This window comes from Salmo salar, chromosome 21, assembly GCF_965601325.2.
Source record: "Salmo salar chromosome 21, fSalSal1, whole genome shotgun sequence".
Taxonomy (NCBI): domain Eukaryota; kingdom Metazoa; phylum Chordata; class Actinopteri; order Salmoniformes; family Salmonidae; genus Salmo; species Salmo salar.
Window position 1 is genome coordinate 34,349,060 of NC_138311.1, and position 21,776 is coordinate 34,370,835.

Consider the following 21,776-nt stretch of genomic DNA (forward strand, 5'->3'; position numbering starts at 1 on the left):
ATTTAAATTTCTCAAACAATCAAATATTTTACACCATTTTAAAGAATCTTCTCGTTAATCCAACCACATTGTCCGATTTCAAAAAGGCTTTACGGCGAAAGCATAACATTGGATTATGTTAGGACATCACCTTGACAAGAAAAACCACACAGCCATTTTCCAAGCAAAGAGAGGCATCACAAAAACCAGAAATACAGCTAAAATTAATCACTAACCTTTGACGATCTTCATCAGATGACACTCCCAGGACTCAATGTTACCCAGGACTCAGGACTCAATACATGTATGTTTTGTTCGATAAAGTTCATATTTATATCCAAAAAAAACATTTTACATTGACGCGTGATGTTCAGAAAATGTATTGCCTCCAAAACTTCCGGTGAATGAGCACATCAATTTACAAAAATACTCATCATAAACATTGATAAAATTTACAACAGTTATTGAAAGAATTATAGACACACTTCTCCTTAATGCAACCGCTGTGTCAGATTTCAAAATAGCTTTACGGCGAAAGCACATTGTTCAATATTCTGAGTACAGAGCTCAGCCATCAAAGCAAGCTATACAGTTACCCACCAAGTTCTGGAGTCAACAAAACTCAGAAATAGTATTATAAATCTTCACTTACCTTTGCTGATCTTCGTCGGAATGCACTCCCAGGACTCCCACAAGAAATGTTCATTTTGTTCGATAAACTCCATATTTATGTCCAAATACCTCCTTTTGTTTGCGTGTTCAGATCACTATCCAAAGGCAAAATGCGCGAGCGCAAAACCAGAGACGAAAAGTCAAAAAGTTCCATTACTGTTTGTAGAAACATGTCAAACGATGTTTACAATCAATTCTTAGGGTCTTTTTATCATAAATTTTCGATAATATTCCAACCGGACAATAGCGTATTCATTACAAAGGAAAAAGGTGCGCCTGCATGACTGCGCAGTAAACAACTCATTGGTCTCAGGAAGTCCACTGGTTGAATGGGCTCTTATTCTCTCCCCAGTAAAAGTAGAAGCATGAAACAAGGTTCTAAAGACTGTTGACATCTAGTGGAAGCTTTAGGAAGTGCAAAATGACCCCACAGACACTGTAGTTTGGATAGGCAATCACTTGAAAAACTACAAGCCTCAGATTTCCCACTTCCTGGTTGGATTTCTCTCAGGTTTTTGCCTGTCATATGAGTTCTGTTATACTCACAGACATCATGCAACCAGTTTTAGAAACTTCAGAGTTTTCTATCCAAATCTACTAATAATATGCACATATTTGACTCTGGGCCCGAGTAGCAGGCAGTTTACTCTGGGTACGCTTTTCATCCGAACGTGAAAATACTAATAATCCCAAACAGGTTTTAAGCAATGGCTTTTTTCTGGGCACTCTTCCGTAAAGCCCAGCTCTGTGTAGTGTACGGCATAAAGTTTGTTCTATGGACAGATACTCCAATCTCCGCTGTGGAGCTTTGCAGCTCCTTCAGGGTTATCTTTGGTCTCTTTGTTGCCTCTCTGATCAATGCCCTCCTTGCCTGGTCCGTGAGTTTTGGTGGGCGGCCCCCTCTTGGCAGGTTTGTTGTGCCATATTCTTTCCTTTTATAATAATGGATTTAACCTCTTACATCTAGACGTTCCGCTAGCGGAACACCTGCTCCAATAGCCAATGATGGGCGTGGCGCGAATTACAAATTCCTCAAAAATACAAAAACTTCCATTTTTCAAACATATGACTATTTTACACAATTTTAAAGACAAGACTCTCCTTTATCTAACCACACTGTCCGATTTCAAAAAGGCTTTACAACGAAAGCAAAACATTAGATTATGTCGGCAGAGTACCCAGCCAGAAATAATCAGACACCCATTTTTCAAGCTAGCATATAATGTCACATAAATCCAAACCACAGCTAAATGCAGCACTAACCTTTGATGATCTTCATCAGATGACACCCCTAGGACATTATGTTATACAATACATGCATGTTTTGTTCAATCAAGTTCATATTTATATCAAAAACCAGCTTTTTACATTAGCATGTGACGTTCAGAACTAGCATACCCCCGCAAACTTCCGGTGAATTTACTAAATGACTCACAATAAACGTTCACAAAAAACATAACAATTATTTTAAGAATTATAGATACAGAACTCCTCTATGCACTCGCTATGTCCGATTTTAAAATAGCTTTTCGGTGAAAGCACATTTTGCAATATTCTCAGTAGATAGCCCGGCATCACAGGGCTAGCTATTTAGACACCCACCAAGTTTAGCACTCACCAAAGTCAGATTTACTATAAGAAAAATGTTATTACCTTTGCTGTTCTTCGTCAGAATGCACTCCCAGGACTTCTACTTCAATAACAAATGTTGGTTTGGTCCCAAATAATCCATTGTTATATCCAAATAGCGGCGTTTTGTTCGTGCGTTCAAGACACTATCCGAATGGTAAAGAAGGGTGACGAGCACGACGCATTTCGTGACAAAAAAATTCAAAATATTCCATTACCGTACTTCGAAGCATGTCAACCGCTGTTTAAAATACATTTTTATGCCATTTTTCTCGTAAAAAAGCGATAACATTCCGCCTGGGAATCTGCGTTTAGGTAAAAAGACGAAAGAAAATAAAGCATGGGGTCGACTCGTGCACGCGACTAAGCCCATTGTCCTCTGATCGGCCACTTACCAAAGGCGATAATGTGTTTCAGCCAGAGGCTGCCTCGATATCATTCAGCTTTTTCCCGGGTTCTGAGAGCCTATGGGAGCCGTAGGAAGTGTCACGTTACAGCAAAGATCCTCAGTCTTCAATAAAAAGAGCCAAGATGAACAAGAACTTGTCAGACAGGTCACTTCCTGTATGGAATCTTCTCAGGTTTTTGCCTGCCATATGAGTTCTGTTATACTCACAGACACCATTCAAACAGTTTTAGAAACTTTAGGGTGTTTTCTATCCAAAGCCAATAATTATATGCATATTCTAGTTTCTGGGCAGGAGTAATAATCAGATTAAATCGGGTACGTTTTTTATCCGGCCGTGAAAATACTGCCCCCTAGCCATAACAGGTTAATGGTGCTCTGTGACATGTTCAAAGTTTCTGATATTTTTTTATAACCCAACCCTGATCTGTACTTCTCCACAACTTTGTCCCTGACCTGTTTGGATAGCTCCTTGGTCTTCATGGTGCCGCTTGCTTGGTGGTGCGCCTTGCTTAGTGGTGTTGCAGACACTGGGGCCTTTCAGAACAGGTGTATATATACTATCATGTGACACTTAGATTGCACACAGGTGGACTTTATTTAACCAATTATGTGACTTCTGAAGGTAATTGGTTACACCAGATCTTACCAGACTATTTTGTGTATATCCATTACATGAAATCCAAATAAAAATCTATTTAATTTACAGGTTGTAATGCAACAAAATAGGAAAAACGCCAAGGTGGATGAATACTTTTGCAAGGCACTGTAAATGTTTTCTTTCCGTCCTTCCTCCCTCCCTCCCTACAGGAGATAGATGTAGAGATCAGGAAGGTGATCGAAGATGCGGCCCAGTTTGCGATCTCTGACCCTGAGCCACCATTTGACGAACCTCCCATGGAGGTCTCGGGGACAACCTTTGGGTCAAACTAAGGTCTGTCAGCTAGACACACACATACACACACACACACACACACACACACACACACACACACACCACACACACACACACACACACACACACACACACACACACACACACACACACACCTGGACCAAACTACAGTCCATAAGGTACACGTCGCCTCCGACCCCTGGGTGACAGTCTACTCTTCCTCTCCTCTTCTTTTCCTTCTCATTCCCTTCTCTCATTAGTTCTCTAAATGCACAATAGGAGATGAGATCGTTAACCTGTCGGTCAGAGTCTGTAGCAGCGTTCCAAACCATTTCATCACCTCTGATCCTGCGATGTCACCACAAGAGGTTGGTGGCACCTTAATTGGAGAGGACGTGCTCGTGTTAATGGCTGGGGTGGAATGGTATCAAATACATCAAACACATAGTTTGATGCCATTCCATTTGCTCCTTCCCAGACATTATTATGAGCCGTCCTCCCCTCAGCAGTCTCCACTGGATGTCACTATTAAGAAATCTCATACACACTGCAAGCTCCCAGCTGCTATCTAATCAACACAACATTGACATTATCCCACCCCTGGTTAGCCACTATTGGCTTAAAAAGCAACCTATGACAATACTGTACTTTCCCCCAAAACCTTCTCAATTAAATGTTATCTGCAAAGTAGGCTTACCTGGCAGAAGTACAGTACCAGTCAAAAATTTGGACACACCTACTCATTCAAGGGTTTGTCTTAATTTTTGTGGAATAATAGACATTAAAACTATGAAATAACACATATGGAATCATGTAGTAACCAAAAAAGTTTTAAACAAATCAAAATATATTTTATATTTCAGATTCTTCGACGTAGCCACCCTTTGTCTTGATGACAGCTTTGCACACTCTTGGCATTCTCTCAACCAGCTTCACCTGGAATGCTTTTCCAACAGTCTTGAAAGAGTTCCCACATATGCTGAGCACTTGTTGGCTGCTATTCCTTCACTCTGTGGGCCAACTCATCCCAAACCATCTCAATTGGATTAAGGTTGGGTGACTGTAGAGGCCACTCTCCATCTGTGTCAAATCCCCCTTACACAGCCCGGAAGTGTGTTGGGTCATTGTCCTGTTGAAAAACAAATGATAGTCCCACTAAGCTCAAACCAGATGGGATGGTGTGTCGCTGCAGAATGGTGTGGAAGCCATGCTGGTTAAGTGTGCCTTGAATTCGAAATAAATCACAGACAGTGTCACCAGCAAAGCACCCCCACACCTCCTCCTCCATGCTTCATGGTGGCTACCACACATGCGGAGATCATCCGTTCACCTACTCTGCGTCTCACAAAGACACGGCGGTTGGAAGCAAAATTCTCAAATTTGGACTCATCACACCGAATTACAGATTTCCACCGGTCTAATGTCTATTGCTTGTGTTTATTGGCCCAAGCAAGTCTCTTATTTTTATTGGTGTCCTTTTTATAGTGGTTTCTTTGGAGCAATTCGACCATGAAGGCCTGATTCACGCAGTCTCCCCTAAACAGTTGATGTTGAGATGTTTCTGTCACTTGAAGTCTCTGAAGCATTTATTTGGGCTGCAATTTCTTAGGTGCAGTTAACTCTAATGAACTTATCCTCTGTAACAGAGGTAACTCTGGATCATCCTTTCCTATGGTGGTCCTCATGAGAGCCAGTTTCATTATAGCTCTTGATGGTTTTTGTGACTGCACTTGAAGAAACTGTCAAGGTTCTTGAAATCTTCCAGATTTACTGACCGTCATGTCTTAAAGTAATGATGGACTGTTGATTCTCTTTGCTTATTTGAGCTGTTCTTGCCATAATATGGACTTGGTCTTTTACCAAATAGGGCTGTCTTCTGTATCTTGTCACAACACTTCTGATTGGCTCAAACGCATTAGGAAGGAAAGATATTCCACAAATTAACTTTTAACAAGGCACACTTATTAATTGAAATGCTATCTAGATGATTACCTCATGAAGCTGGTTGAGAGAATGCCAAGAGTGTGCAACACTTTTTTTGCTTACTACATGATTCCATGTGTGTTATTTCATAGTTTTGATGTCTTCACTATTATTCTACAATGTAGAAAATAGTAATAATAAAGAAAAACCCTGGAATGAGTAGATGTGTCTAAACTTTTGACTGGTAATGTCTAAGGCGCAGCGGTCTAAGACTGCTGCGCCTTAGCACTGCATGTCAGTGCTAGAGGCATCACTACAGACACCCTGGTTGGCATCCAGGCTGTATCACAACCGGCCGTGAGTCCCATAGGGCGGCGCACAAATTGGCCCAGCGTTGTCCGGGTTTGGCCGGTGTAGGCCGTCATTGTGAATAAGAGTTTGTTCTTAACTGACTTAACTGACTAGTTAAATAAAGGTTAACTCAAAAACAAAAAATTAAAAATAGACCTTGCTTAAACTGTATCAAGAAATAATCTTATTTGTATGCCTATCAATCCACAAATGTACAATGTTTAAAGCACATTTGTACAAGTCTGTCACTGATGACGGCTCCAATAAGCCCCTTATTGTGAATGACATGTAAATGAGAAGCTTGTAGAATTATGACTCTCTGACCACATTTCGGATCAAGTTGGCTTTTAGGCCTACTGACTCAAATTAACAAATTGATAAGTTATTTTTTTGTAAATTTTAATTATTTTTATTTCACCTTTTTTTAACCAGGTAGGCCAGTTGAGAACAAGTTCTCATTTACAACTGCGATCTGGCCAAGATAAAGCAAAGCAGTGCGATACAAACAACAACAGAGTTACACATGGAATAAACAAACGTACAGTCAATAACACAATAGAAAAAATCTATATACAGTGTGTGCAAATGAGGTAAGATTAAGGAGGTAAGGCAATAAATAGGTCATAGTGGCAAAATAATTACAATTTAGCAATTAAACAATGGAGTGATGGATGTACAGTAGATGAATGTGCAAGTAGAGATACTGGGGTGCAAAGGAGAAGAAAAAAAAAACAACAGTATGGGGATGAGGTAGATTGGATGGGCTCTTTACAGATGGGCTGTGTACAGGTGCAGTGATCTGTGAGCTGCTCTGACAGCTGATGCTTAAAGTTAATGAGGGAGATATGAGGCTCCAACTTCAGTGATTTTTGCAATTCGTTCCAGTCATTGGCAGCAGAGAACTGGAAGGAAAGGCGGCCAAATGAGGAATAGGCTTTTGGGGTGACCAGTGAAATATACCTGCTGGAGCGCGTGCTACGGGTGGGTGTTGCTAGGGTGACCAGTGACTTGAGATAAGGCGGGGCTTTACCTAGCAAAGACTTATAGATGACCTGGAACCAGTGGGTTTGGCAACGAATATGAAGCGAGGGCCAGCCAACGAGAGCATACAGGTCGCAGTGGTGGGTAGTATATGGGGCTTTGGTGACAAAACGGATGGCACTGCGATAGACTGCATCCAATTTGCTGAGTAGAGTGTTGGAGGCTATTTTGTAAATGACATTGCCGAAGTCAAGGATCGGTAGGATGGTCAGTTTTACGAGGGTATGTTTGGCAGCATGAGTGAAGGATGCTTTGTTTGCGAAATAGGAAGCCGATTCTAGATTTAATTTTGAATTGGAGATGCTTAATGTGAGTCTGGAAGGAGAGTTTACAGTCTAACCAGACATGTAGGTATTTGTAATTGTCCACATATTCTAAGTCAGAACCGTCCAGAGTAGTGATGCTGGACGGGCGGGCAGGTGCGGGCAGCGATCGGTTGTAAAGCATGCATTTAGTTTTACTTGCATTTAAGAGCAGTTGGAGGCCACGGAAGGAGAGTTGTATGGCATTGAAGTACGTCTGGAGGTTAGTTAACACAGTGTCCAAAGAAGGGCCAGGAGTATACAGAATGGTGTCGTCTGCGTAGAGGTGGATCAGAGAATCACTAGCAGCAAGAGCGACATCAAAATGAGAAAAGAGTCGGCCTGAGAATTGAACCCTGTGGCACCCCCATAGAGACTGCCAGAGGTCCGGACAACAGGCCCTCTGATTTGACACACTGAACTCTGTCTGAGAAGTAGTTGGTGAACCAGGCGAGGCAGTCATTTGAGAAACCAAGGCTGTTGAGTCTGCCGATAAGAATGTGGTGATTGACAGAGTCGAAAGCCATGGCCAGGTCGATGAATACGGCTGCACAGTATTGTCTTTTATCGATGGCGGTTATGATATCGTTTAGGACCTTGAACGTGGCTGATGTGCACCCATGACCAGCTCTGAAACCAGATTGCATAGCGGAGAAGGTATGGTGGGATTCGAAATGGTCGGTGATCTGTTTGTTAACTTGTTAATTTGACTGAAAGACTCGAAAAGATCATCTTCAGTAAGAGCCAATTTATACATGATCCAAATATGTGGTCGGAGGCGCCATATTGATGGTGTGATGCACGTGTGGGGCCTCCAGGGGCACGCAGAGGCCATATTGTGCTCCATACCGCATCATTGTGCAGTGTGTGCACCTCTCAAAATGTGAAACAATGTGGAGGGCTCTGTATGGCTCCACATTGACATGATTGTCTGATGTTAGGTGAGGAAGGGAGGTCCTGTATAAACATAAACTCACTTCTTTGACAACTTCTTTCACAACTGTACTGTTTGGCGAAGCACAAGATGTATGAATGTCCTGACTTCTGCAGAGGCCATATCACCATAAATGCTGCATGCCAATGCAGATGTTGGATTGACCATTCAGCACAAAGATTGGAACTTCCCATCACTACTGGATTGGAGTGTGGACCTCAATTTTCAATCACCCACTTGGGTATATACTCATAAAAACCAATCAATAGATGGGACCAGAGGGGACTTGCAGCATGTCAAGAATGCCTGGCTACACAGACAGCTGTTGACGCATGAGAAGTTTGGATGAATCGATTGAATAACATCTATGTGTACATTTATATTGCAACGCTCTCGCGCACGCAATGTAGCCGATTTGGTCAGCATGTTATCTGCTCTATGAGGTACAGATTGTGCTAAAGTAAAACGCTAATTGTAATTAACGTAAATAAAATATCATATCAGTCATGGGAACCTGGGACCTGACAAACCGGACAACTACATCCAACAAGAGTCGGAAGACATAGGGAGGTACAGATAGAACTAGCTAGAACCTTCTCAACGTGAATCTGGTAGGACAAAAAAGCAAGTCCAATTGTATCGTTTTGTTGTTCATCAGGTTCTACTGTAGCTGACAGGGTGACATGTTGTGTGGACTAACGGCATAAAACCGTGTGTATCACAAAGCATGATCAAAGCTACCCTAAATTTGAGAAACATTGAGAAATAGTTTGGTAGATTGTTTTTGGGAAATTAGCCAGTGATCTACCATGGATAAGCAGCTAGTAAACTATATAATATTGGCAAATACACTTTTCCCATGGGCTGCCCACACACACCTCACATCCCTACACCAGTTGTAGGTATCCATTCGCAGAAATCTTAGAAAGGCAACAGGAAAAGTGTATTGCCAATTTTATATTTTTCTAAATGTGATGATAGTGGGAAATGTTGATGCTCTCTGATAAAAGACAATTGAGATAATTTGCAAATATGTAATTATGTTACATAGAGTTATTTTGTTAGTAAACAGTGTCTGCGCAAATGCGCTTCGGGAATCGTCGCAAGGTGGCGGTAAAGTTTTTTTTCTACAGTAAAAAGACATTTGGATGTCTACGGTAAGTTCAAAGTTCTCTCAACTCGGAAGTTTCCTTGAGTAACTACATTTGTTGTTCAGAAAACTACAGTTAATTGACGCTTTGTGGACATATTCTAATTTTAACACATACAAACAACAAAAAGTACATATATTTAGCAGCTGGTAAAGCAGGTTGGTGTATTTGCATCATTAACTGTCAATGATTTCAGTGTTTTATTTTCAGTATAAAAGTGCTGCGGCCGCATTGGTTACCATTAGCCGGCTAACAGTTAGCTGCTATGTTAGCCAGCTAACGTCGTTACCTATGTGAAACCATTCGGTCGTAGCAGCTAGTCGGCTAGCTAGATATATTCTGTTTTTAGTTTGATTGCTTAGGTACATATCGGATATTTAGATGATGTTAGTTTGCTAGCAAAAATTCACAGTGATGTCCTTTATAGTGACTCGATAAAAGATGTCAAGAAGCAAGATGGCTAACGTTACTGATTCATTAGAAAAAATATAGTAGTAGCTTGTAGCTAACAAGAAATCGATTCATTGGCAATTTATGCTACATTAGTTATAGCTAGCTGGCCGGCCGGCCGGCCAACCAGATTTACAGTAATAGTACTGTATGAAAGACAGTACATCTACACATTTTTCGACACTGATCCCATTGACTCGCCCGCACCCCTCTTACATTCTCCCCTCCCTCTGTAGTCAGGTCATGATGACCACCCTCGTTCATGACACCACTGAGGCAGTGTGTCTGTGTCAGGAGTACAACCTGTTCCTGAAACCCATCGACAAGTTGACGGTGAGTGACACATACAGTGTCACATACACCATTTGGCTGGAAACACGACATTGAATTCTACGTTGGGCAGGAATGAGCGTTTGAATCAGAAAAGTTAACTCTCACAACCTCTACAAGCCAGGATGTTGAATAAAATGTAGTGCATTCAGATTTCTATCATATAAAGCTGGGGAAAAATATAAAATACATGCACAGATGCATGCACACTTGCCGAGCTCATGCATGTGTTTACATGGTTCTGTGCATGCTTCAGGTGATAGGAATCTGAATGCACTACCAGCGCTTTGAAAAGTTGATGTAATTATACTTTCCTGTGGATATATTGTCTCACGTTCCTACCGCCAAAAGGAACAACCGCACAGACAACCAGTAAAGTACGCTGAAATTAAATTTTATTCAACATTCTGTCTTGTAGAGGTTGAGAGGAAACATTCCTGATTCAGATGCGCATCTCTGACCTGACGTACAGTTCAATGTAATTCAACTTAGTGTTTCAGGCAAATACACCATACTCCTGTACCTGAAGTAATGAGCATCTCCAACGCAATGCATTTGACATCCAGATGAGCATGTATTACAGTAAAATGTATTTTATGATTTCTCTTCTAGTTGAGTGTGGCACTGCCCCAGCTGAAGCTGCCTGGGAAGAGCATCTCTAACTGGGAGGTGATGGAGAGGGTGAAGGCCATGGTGGCTCCTGAACAGTTCTCTGCCCTCAGGTTGGCATGTGCCCTGGCCATAGGAACATATTCATACTGTTATAGCCATAGGTCATGTGTGTTTGCATTTTTTATAGCTAAGATACAAGCAAGCTAATAACTCTACAATAACAGTAAAGCCATGACAGTACTGATAATATGGCCAATGGGTTGCCTGGTATCAATATTTTCTGGTATGGATATATGTATTGTATGAAGCTGTAATCATCAAGCAATACGTCTCACCGCTGTCTCTCCCCAGGATCTCTAAGAGCACCATGGACTTTATCCGCTTCGAGGGCGAGGTGGAGAACAGAGGGGTGGTGAAGATCCTACTGGCCAAACTGGATGGCAAGAGCATCAAACTCAGTGGCTTCACTGACATACTCAAGGTAACAGAAATGTTATGTAGTTTTCAAAATGTGTCAGGTAAAGTGTTAACAAAAACATCTGTATTTTTGGTGATAAAGTACCTTCCCCAAGTTCTTGTAAAACATAACTATTTTTCTCCTAATCAATCGGACTGATACATTTACGGGGAATAATACAACTGATAATAATTTTCCCTGGTCTGTGGGATGTCCAGGTGCGTGCAGTGGAGAATAAGATGGACTTCCCGACACGTTATGACTGGGACTCGTTCTTCCGTGACGCCAAGGACATGAACGATACGGTTCCAGGGGAGAGGCCAGACACCATCCACTTGGAGGGCCTGCCCTGCCGCTGGTTTACCCTGCCTGACGGTCCCCCTGATCGGCCCTCCGAGACGGCCCTGCAGACCATCTTCCAGGTAGGAAAGAACTCATTATATACACTACCAGTCAAAAGTTTGACACACCTACTCATTTAAGGGTTTTTCTTTATTTTTTACTATTTTCTACATTGTAGAATAATAGTGAAGACATCACAACTATGAAATAAACACATATGGAATCAGGTAGTAACCAAAAAAGGGTTACTACCTGATACTGTAGGGTACTGTACCTAACAATCAATCACTCAATCCGTCATCGATCAATCAATTACCCTAACACACACATCCTAATTAGGGCTGGGACGATACCAGATATATGGCTAAAATGAAAACACAAAGCAGACTTGTGGTCCTTTAAAAACCTGCTGTATGTAAAATATTGTGTTCTATTGCTTGGAATATAAATAAATGTGACTCTGGATGACAACATGTTTGTTTCCAACATAAGAAGTGAAATCCAGTTTGTGTTTTGTTTCCTTGCCACGATACTAATGAGTATCGCAACACTGGTATTGTCCCAGCCCTACACCTAACCTTATCACTCCTCCCAGGGCTTTGGTCAGGTGCGTCATGTAGACATCCCCATGTTGGACCCGTACAGAGAGGAGACTCTTGATAAGAACTTCAACACCTTCACCTTCGGCGGCCATCTTAACTTTGAGGCGTACGTCCAGTACCAGGAGTACGATGGCTTCGCCAAGGCCATGGACACACTGAGAGGCATGAAGCTCATGTACAAAGGAGAGGACGGCAAGGCTGTGGCCTGCAACATCAAGGTACTGAACTACACACACTATCCACACTACAGACACACAAACATACACACACTAAGGGGGATGAACCACATATAGAAGGGAGAGGAGGGTATCCACACTGTTAGATTTGGGTGAAGGTTGAGGCGATTGTCCTGCTGTGTTAGCACAAGAACCGCCATAGCCCAACGACCACTGACGTTTGATTTAGTAAAATAATAAAATAATCCCCCCCCCCCCCCCCCCCCCAAAAGAATGCAACGACCCTCCCTGACTTTTCCTTAAAGTTTGTGTTTTACCTTGCTCATTGGTCAGAATTTTGAAATCACAAACAAAGTGTTTCAAGCCTTTTTTCTCAGTTTTCTTCACACCTATTCCCATTTTAACCAGCTAAGACAATGCGCTGTAGGATGTTGGTACCCAGCCAGGGGCTAATGTGTCTCTCGCTCCTCACTGAATGACAAACGGATGAATGGCCGATAATTGTGCACATTATTTCATTTTAATTAGGCCTAACTGAATTAAGGAGGGTGAAGAGGTTCATGATTCAATTAAAAAGTATAATAGTGGAAGGATTAGTGTTTATGAGCCTATTTACCAACGTTGGCACTCATTTTTATAGCTAATCATTTGACCGCACGCCTTGCAGGTTGATATCATTGTCTTTTACTTTGAAAAAAATAATCTGTTACAGGACTGTTTTATTTACAATAACTATTACTTGTAAAATGTATTGTAAGGGAAATGAAAACATGCTATGTGTTGCAAAAGGCCTTTAGAATAATGCTAAACATATCCTTGACTCAATCCGAGTTGATGAGCGAGGGGAAACAAACGATGCCAGTCAGCCTGCGCAGCCACTATTGTGGCTAATCCTTATTGTGGCTAGCATCACATAGATGGATCCGACCACCATTTATCAGACAGTAGTTATTTGATTTATTAGGGTTATTTTAGATGATGACGCCTAGCTATATAGTTAGCTAGCTATAGCTACTAGCTAGCTAGCTATAGCTACTGAAACAGATGTCGTGTTGCTATGTTTTTGGGAAAGAACATTGTTTGGATTCATTTTTTTATGACCAGCACTGTAGGTGCGCGAGACAACTTTACCGGCACCATAGCATACATATCGATGAATAGTTGTGACATATGAAATACAAGTGATAGTGTAATCAATGTGTAATAACTACGTAAAAAATGTATGAATGTGTTAAATTATGTGACATGCAGTCATATTCAGGTCCTGATTGGTCAACCAGCTTATTTGACACGTCAAATAGTGATATTTGACGTGTATCTTTTTTGACATGCAAAGACCCAAACAGCATTCCATAGAAATCCTGATTGAGAACGAAATGACTGAACAACCAAACAGCACAGCAAGTAAGTGAAAGAAATAGGTTTTGATGATGTTTTACTGGTAATGGGGACATACGTAAATGCCAACAAAATAACATTTTGGTGTGTGTAACCTTTTATTTAACTAGGCAAGTCAGTTAAGAACAAATTCTTATTTGCAATGATGGCCTACCTCAGCCAAACCCGGATGACGCTGGGCCAGTTGTGCGCCTCCCTATGGGACTCCCAATCACGGCAAGATGTGATACAGCCTGGATTTGAACCAGGGACTGTAGCCTCTTGCACTGAGATGCAGTGCCTTAGACCTCTGCGTCCGTGTGTGTGTGTGTTAACTATTTAACTACTAGAATGATTAAAAGGCCTCTAAACATTTTGAATATCGGTTATCGGTATCGGGTTTTTTTTGTAAGGAAAATATTAGATATCGGTATCGGCCAAAAATGTCATATCGGTGCATCACTAGAAGTAACCAAAAAAGTGTTAAACAAATCAAAATATTTTATATTCTAGATTCTTCGACTTGCCACCCTTTGCCTTGATGACAGCTTTGCACACACTCTTGGCATTCTTTCAACCAGCTTCATGAGGTAGTCACTTGGAATGTATTTTAATTAACAGGTGTGCCTTTTTAATTTGTGAAATTTCTTTCCTTCTTAATGCGTTTGAGCCAGTCAGTTGTGTTGTGACAAGGTAGGGGTGGTATACAGAAGATAGCCCTATTTGGTAAAATATACATTTTTTTCTATTGTGTTATTGACTGTATGTTTGTTTATTCCATGTGTAACTCTGTGTTGTTGTTTGTGTCGAACTGCTTTGCTTTATCTTGGCCAGGTCGCAGTTGTAAATGAGAACTTATTCTTAACTAGCCTACCTGGTTAAATAAAGGTGAATATTTTTTTTTTTTTTTTTGAAGACCAAGTCCATATTATGGCAAGAACAGCTCAAATAAGCAAAGAGAAACGACAGTCCATCATTACTTTAAGACATGAAGGTCAGTCAATACGGAACATTTCAAGAACTTTTAAAGTTTCTTCAAGTGCAGTCGCAAAAACCATCAAGCGCTATGAGGAAACTGGCTCTCATGAGGACCGCCACAGCAAAGGAAGACCTAGAGTTACCCCTGCTGCAGAGGATAAGTTCATGACAGAGTTCAAGCAACAGACGCATCTCAACATCAACAGTTCAGCGGAGACTGCGTGAATCAGGTCTTCATTGTCGAATTGCTGCAAAGAAACACCAAGGACACCAATTAGAAGAAGAGACATACTTGGGCCAAGAAACACAAGCAATGGACATTAGACCGGTGGAAATTTGTCTTTTGGTCTGGAGTCCAAATTGGAGATTTTTGGTTCCAACTGACGTGGCTTTGTAAGACGCGGTGTGGGTGAACGGATGATCTCCGCATGTGAATTTCCCACCGTAAAGCATGGAGGAGGTGTTATGGTGTGGGGGTGCTTTGCTGGTGACACTGTCTGTGATTTATTTAGAATTCAAGGCACACTTAACCAGCACGGCTCACACAGTATTCTGCAGCGACACGCCATCCCATCTGGTTTGCGCTTAGTCCCACTATCATTTGTTTTTCAACAGGACAATGACCCAACACACCTCCAGGCTGTGTAAGGGCTATTTGACCAAGAAGGAGAGCAATGGAGTGCTGCATCTGATGATCTGGCCTCCACAATCCCCCGACTTCAACCAAATTGAGATGGTTTGGGATGACTCGGACCGCAGAGTGAAGGAAAAGCAGCCAACAAATGCTCAGGATATGTGGGAACTCCTTCAAGACTTGGAAAAGCATTCCAGGTGAAGCTGGTTGAGAGAATGCCAAGAGTGTGCAAAGCTGTCAGGGCAAAGGGTAGCTATTTGAAGAATCTGAAATATAATATATATTGATTTTGTTTTAATACTTTTTTTTTTTTTTTACTACATGATTCCACATGTGTTATTTCATAGTTTTGATGTCTTCACTATTATTCTACAATGTAGAAAATAGTCAAAATAAAGAAACACCTCTAAAATGAGTAGGTATTCTCACTTTTGACCGGTAATGTACCTTTGTCAAATAACTCAAAATTCAAGTGGTGCAGCTCTATTTCCAAATATCACTTTTTCCAAGAATATCCACGCTGCCCATGCGTTCAGCACATGACCACTCGCACGCTGTCCATGCGTTCAGCACATGACCACTCGCACGCTGTCCATGCGTTCAGCACATGACCACTCACATAGCAGCATTTCTCAGGCTACTAAGCAAAGACTAGTAACATAATACACTTAAAATATGCTATTGTTTTTTTTTTTTTCCATTTTCTTATTTTCACAATGTTTCTTTAGACCTACCAAAATGAAATTATAGTGGATTTCTTTGTGATGGATTTAACTCTTGAACTTGTGGTTTTTACTTTTAGCCTAGAGTAACAAACTAATTAAAACGCTATTAGGTTCTTTGAAGTAATTGGGGGGGGGGGGGGCTTGTGTAGGACAGCAGGTTTAAGGTCTTTTGGTGAAATGAAAGTCAGAAAGTCAGGTCCATTATAATTCCAAGGATCACTGGACCAAACCGGGAGGCCTGGTCCCTAATTTAGAACTAAACTGTTCTTCCTTAATGAAGAGAGAGATGGAGGGGCAGAGGGAGAAATTAGGAGAGAGAGATGTCTCTAATCCACGTGGGTCACAGCTTCTCAGCCCAAAATAAGAGAAAGAGGGGAGGGGATGAGGAGAGAGAGAGGGTGGAAGGAGGAGAGTGGCAGGGGAGTAGCACATCCTGTCTGTCAGGTGACCTTTGACATGACTAAACACCCGAGTGTCACTAGTGGACCCTGCAGTCCTACCCCAAATCACTCAGCTAACTGTCTGCCTGCCTGTCTGTCAGGTGACCTTTGACACCAGTAAGCACCTGAGTGACGTGGCTCTGAAGAGACGGCAGCAGGAACGACTGAGAATATTGGAGTTGGAGAGACAGAGGGAGGAGCTGAAACGCAAGGAGAAGGAGGAAGAGGAGAGACACAAGGAGGAGGAGAGGTATGCAGAGAAAAGAGATGAGGTCATATGCCTGGTCTGAAAACATTGTCCCCTGTCTTTGCCTCTTTAGTGGTCTGTAGTTCTGAGGGGACTGGATAGGTGTAAGGAACATGGTGATTGCTCCACCTCGCCTTCGAATGAGTGTAAGCGTCCACTATATTGCTGTCACCCATCCAGTCCTTCAGATCTGCAAACCGAAGGTGGTAGGAACTAAGCTACTAAGGCCTGTATTGGTAGACAGTAGCAGAGCTATGTATTAGACTAGTGAATGAACCATGCTTCTGCTGTGGTTGTAGGAAACAGAAGGAGGCGGAGGAGGAGGAAAAGGAACGGAGGAGGGAGGAGAGGATACGGAAACGAGAGCAGAAGCTGAGAGACCGGGAGGAGAGGAGGAACCTAAAGAAGGTGAAGAGGAGACAGGAGGAGGAGCAGAAGAAGTTGCAGATGAAGATTGCGACGGAGGAGAGAAGGCTGTTGTTGGCTCAGAGGAACCTGGAGTCTATACGCCTTATCGCTGAACTACTGGGCAGGGCCAAGGTACACACAGACACACACAGACTTGATGCATGGTGTCATTTAATGCACCAGTACTTACACCTATACCAATGCACATTTAATACAGACACATGCCGATAGGACCTACATTACAATCTGTGTCTTTCTCCTTCTCTCTCCCCTCCCTAGGCTCTGAAACAGCAACAGCAGGAGAAGGAGAGAGTGGAGAGAGAGGAGCGAGAGAAAGAGGAGTTAGCCAGGCAGAAGGAGGAGTTAGCCCGGCTGGAGCAGCTTGAGGCCTGCAGGCGGGAACAGGAGGCGGAGTTGAGACGTGTGGAGTTAGAGAAAGGGCGTGCCTTGGATCTGCAGCGCAGAGAGAGAGAGCTGAGGGAGAGACTGGTTGGTAACCTGCTGAAGAAGGCTGGAGGAGAGGGAGAAAACCAGACCTCCACCCAGCCCTCAGCCCTGACCATACACAAGGGAGACAGCTCCGACCTGAGTAAGACAAGCAGGGCCCTGGGGGTGAACGGGGTGAGACCGAGGGGAGAGGAGAGACCCAGAGCTATGGTACGATCACACGTCACTGAGAAACAGATGGGAGAGAGGCGAGGAGGCATGGAGGAGAGGCGAGGAGGCATGGAGGAGAGGAGAGGAGGCATGGAGGAGAGGAGAGGTAATGAATGGAGAAGCAGAGAGGCGAGGGAGAAACCTCGAGAAAGGGAGAGGAGTCGGTCCCATAGCCAGTGTAGGAGGAGGTACAGCCACAGCCGGAGACAAAGAAGCTCTAGTAGAAAGAGGAGTGATAGTCGAAGGAGGAGGAGGAGTCATAGTTCTAAGAGGAGAAGCGAAAGCAGACGGAGGAGAAGTCGCATTTCTAAGAGGAGAAGCGATAGCAGACGGAGGAGTGGTAGTCGTAGCCACAGGAGAGACAGTCACCATGGACGGGGCCGCAGCAGCAGGAGCACCAGCCATGATTGGAGCAGAAGCTCTAGTGAGAGGAGCCACAGCAGAGGGAGGAGGGGCCATAGACATAGTCGACATAAAGACAGCAGGAGCAGATCTAGTAGCAGCAGCTCTAGGAGTAGAGAGAGGAGCAGGGAGAAGGACAGGAGTACAGAGAGGAGTAGAGACAGGGACTCCAGGAAGCGTAGTAGGAGTCGTTCTCGTTCCAGACGACACTAAACGCAGCCAGAGGAGACAGAAGAGGACCCTATGCCTGGGTCTAGTTTAAGTGATGCATGGTCAGGTGTTCTAGTATGCTACTGTCTGGGCCATATCAGCTTCTTACACACACACCTCTTTCTCTCTCTCTCTCTCTCTCGCTCTCTCCCCCCAATGCTCTTTGTTCATCTCTAGTTGGTTTATTTACTGAATTAAAATGCTATACTGGTATTATGTTCTGTTTGACACATGTAGTGTAGATTCCATATGTACTGTAGATTGATCACGCGGTTAGTATGCGTCTCCTGTGTGGAAGGACACACAAAAAATACTTGATCTTTTTAGGGTCACAGTGAATGGCCTGGATTGTGTTTCAGAAGAACCGCTTTAGTTGGATTCTTGGAATTGTAGTTAAGTATTAGTGCTTCAGCAGGATGCAGGGATCTGTAGTCCTGTGGGAAAATGTCTAGTACAGTAGATAGACAGCTGTAGTTTAAGTCAAGCTTTTTACCCTAGGATAAAGTAGGGGGGTATTAAACAACTGACCGACGTTGGTTCAATTACTTGAATTCTATTTAGTTTGTGCCGTTTTTCTAGAGAGAAATCGAATCATTCATGAGAGAAATCGAAGCCAAAGACTTACAGGCTAAAGATGACCAGATGTCATGTTTCTGAGTTCCACGTTTGACCACCAGACGAGACCGTAGTTTTAGTTCTAACTTGGTTAAATGATAACGTCACTATGGCTCCTCCTCCCTCGGGAACTAGAAGCACAAGCATTTCGCTACACTTGCAATAACATCTGCTAACCATGTGTATGTGACCAATAAAAATTGATTTGATAATGTCACTATAACAAAGTGGTTCTGTATGAACATTTTAAGTTGCCTTATTGTTGAAAGTATGTAAAACAGAGTAGAGTGGTGTGAGTGGGTAATATTGCATATAGGTTGTATAAAGGTCAGGGTGTCAGGAGGCTCATCAGTCTGTACTGTATATTCTCATGTTTCTCTGCTCTGATGGGCGGCAGCATGTCTTCAACACACTTGTCATTTTATTTGTTGTAATAAAGAAACTACAAAAAAGTTGTGATTTATTTCAGATGTGTATTCTGACTGAATGCGTGGATAGCCTACTAACCTAATACCTACTAGGGATGGACATGAGTAATCGAGTACTGGAACGGACACCAAAGCTCGATCTTTAACCAGACATTTAAAAAATATATATCTATTCTACATTGTTTAAACTATTTGGTGGAATGTGCTTTGTGGCTGCCCGAACGGGCAAGTTAAATTTTGTCTTGGAGACGATGTTCATTTGCTTTGGCTCTAGTGTTGTATTTGTGCATTTGCGGGGCAAAACAAAAAATAAACAAATCCAAGCATCACACAGTTCTTCTCCCTAAATTCCCTTTCCCCTCAGTCTCATTCACTCAGTTGTATTCCGTCAGCTCCCTACACACAAGCTCCCTGTTAGGCCTACAGAAATAAATGCCTATAAAAAGTATGATTGGATACACAAGCTACATTCCTTGCCAAATGACGACAGCTTTATCACAAATTCTAAATGGACTGGGTGATTGAAGTAGGAAAATGTGTTCCAAGAACAAGCTGCAGTTTTGGAATAATTGCATCCTGTCTATTTTCTGCTTAGGCTACTTTGCAAACTGCTAGTGCCATGTAGAATTGGTTTGCCAAGGCCAGGGATGGTGTCACACTTTTTCCCCATCCCTAGCAAACACAGCTGATGAAAGTAATTGCATTCTAAACTGAAGATCATGTGTGTAACAAAGAAGTACATGTCTGATCAAATGACAAAACATTGTACATATTAGTTGATTATTGGAGTCAGGTGTGTTATCTGGGGCAAAAGTGTGATGCCAATCAGGCCCCGAGGACTGGAGTTGGCCATTCCTGGCCTAGGCTCCTCAAATTCAACTCTGGACCTCGAAGCCAGTGCCACTGTTTTTTTCATTGTTCCCCTCTAATCAGGCAGTGATTTAGATCTGGGACACCAGGTGGGAGTAATTCATTATCAGGTAGAACAGAGCCAGAAGGCTCTGGATCTCGTAGGTTAAGAGTTGAATACCTAGGCTATAACCCCCCGAAATATAGACCGGTTCCACACTGAAAATACGCAAAAACATTAGTTTGACAAAGACAAAGAGCGTATTTATCAGAATCATTAAGCATAGGCCTTCTCACCAAACATGTCATGGCTGTTATTCATCACCATGCACTGTTCAATGTGGAGTCGTTAATCCACTCAGAAAATAAAAAACAAGATGGCAGAATAATCTAAATCAAACCTCTATATCGAAAAAACTGATTTTCATTTGTATTCCTGAAAAAAGTGTAAACTCGCAAAATTGAGCCCCGTTTTCTAATTATTATACTTTGAAAAGAACTGTTGCAGACTATGCACATCACTATTCTGTTCTATTTTATTCTGTTATATTACATCTTTTACTATAAAATAGGTATCTGGACTAATGCTTTGGGAAATAACAGTGTGTTGTCTGATAAATTATCAAAACAAGGCTATGCCATTGCACAGCCATAGGCTTCTTCAAGCAAGCGCCACTGCTGAGGTTACTGCCTTTCTGAAGATTGTGTTCCATGATATAATATAACCAGTTGATATTACGGGTTAGATAAATTCATCTTAAATGGCGCTTGCTTTTTATTGACTGAATCAACAAAACATTAGGAACACCTGCTCTTTCCACGACAGACTGACCAGGTGAAAGCTATGATGCCTTATTGATGTCACCTTCAATCAGTGTATATGAAGGGGAGGAGAAGGTTTAAATAGTGATTTTTAAGCCTTGAGACAATTGAGACATGGATTGTGTATGTGTGCAATTCAGAGGGTGAATGGGCAAGACAAAATATTGAAGTGCCTTTGAACAGGGTATGGTAGTAGGTGCCAGGTGCACTGTTTTGAGTGTGTCAAGAACTGCAACTCTGCTGGGTTTTACACACTCAGCAGTTTCCTGTGTGTATCAAGAATGGTCCACCACCCTAAAGACATCCAGCCAACTTAACACAACTGTGGGAATCATTGGAGTCAGCATGGGCCAGCATCCTTGTGGAATGCTTTCGACACCTTGTAGAGTCCATGCCCTGACGAATTGAGGCTGTTCTGAGGGCAAAAGGGGATGGAACTCAATATTAGGAAGGTGTTCCTAATCTTTTGTAAACAGTGTATATGGGGCAATTGTAAGAATTCAGATTTATCTGTAATGGTTATGATTAATTAGGCATTGTTGAACACTGTTGGCATAGGCCTATAGATAAATGTGATTTTTTTTTTAATCCAGTGCAGGCCTACTTAAGTACTCTGAAAAAGATAATGGGAGAACTCTGAACAGTAAAAAACTGCCCATCCCTAGTAGCCTACTACATCATTCCTTCTAAACATGTAATTATTTTAACTCATTTGGTGTTTCATTACAGAAT

General features: G+C 42.3%; 1 protein-coding gene across 1 annotated transcript; it reads left to right on the forward strand.

Moving 5' to 3' along the window:
* Positions 1 to 9,305: 9,305 nt before the first annotated feature.
* On the forward strand, positions 9,306 to 19,702 carry akap17a (A-kinase anchoring protein 17A). The gene is made up of 9 exons (XM_014165088.3): positions 9,306 to 9,441; positions 9,970 to 10,066; positions 10,676 to 10,785; positions 11,027 to 11,156; positions 11,351 to 11,554; positions 12,070 to 12,294; positions 16,508 to 16,656; positions 16,953 to 17,193; positions 17,341 to 19,702. The coding sequence occupies exons 2-9, from the start codon at positions 9,977 to 9,979 to the stop codon at positions 18,331 to 18,333; spliced, it is 2,142 nt and encodes a 713-aa protein (XP_014020563.2). The 5' UTR covers positions 9,306 to 9,441; positions 9,970 to 9,976; the 3' UTR covers positions 18,334 to 19,702.
* The last annotated feature ends 2,074 nt before the right edge of the window (positions 19,703 to 21,776 follow it).

Bases quoted from the DNA above. Each gene is read 5' to 3' on its own strand.
- akap17a (XM_014165088.3), top strand. From the start codon at position 9,977: ATGATGACCACCCTCGTTCATGACACCACTGAGGCAGTGTGTCTGTGT. The intron at 11,157-11,350 runs GTAACAGAAATG...TGGGATGTCCAG, and splicing joins GCTTCACTGACATACTCAAG to GTGCGTGCAGTGGAGAATAA. The intron at 11,555-12,069 runs GTAGGAAAGAAC...CACTCCTCCCAG, and splicing joins CCCTGCAGACCATCTTCCAG to GGCTTTGGTCAGGTGCGTCA.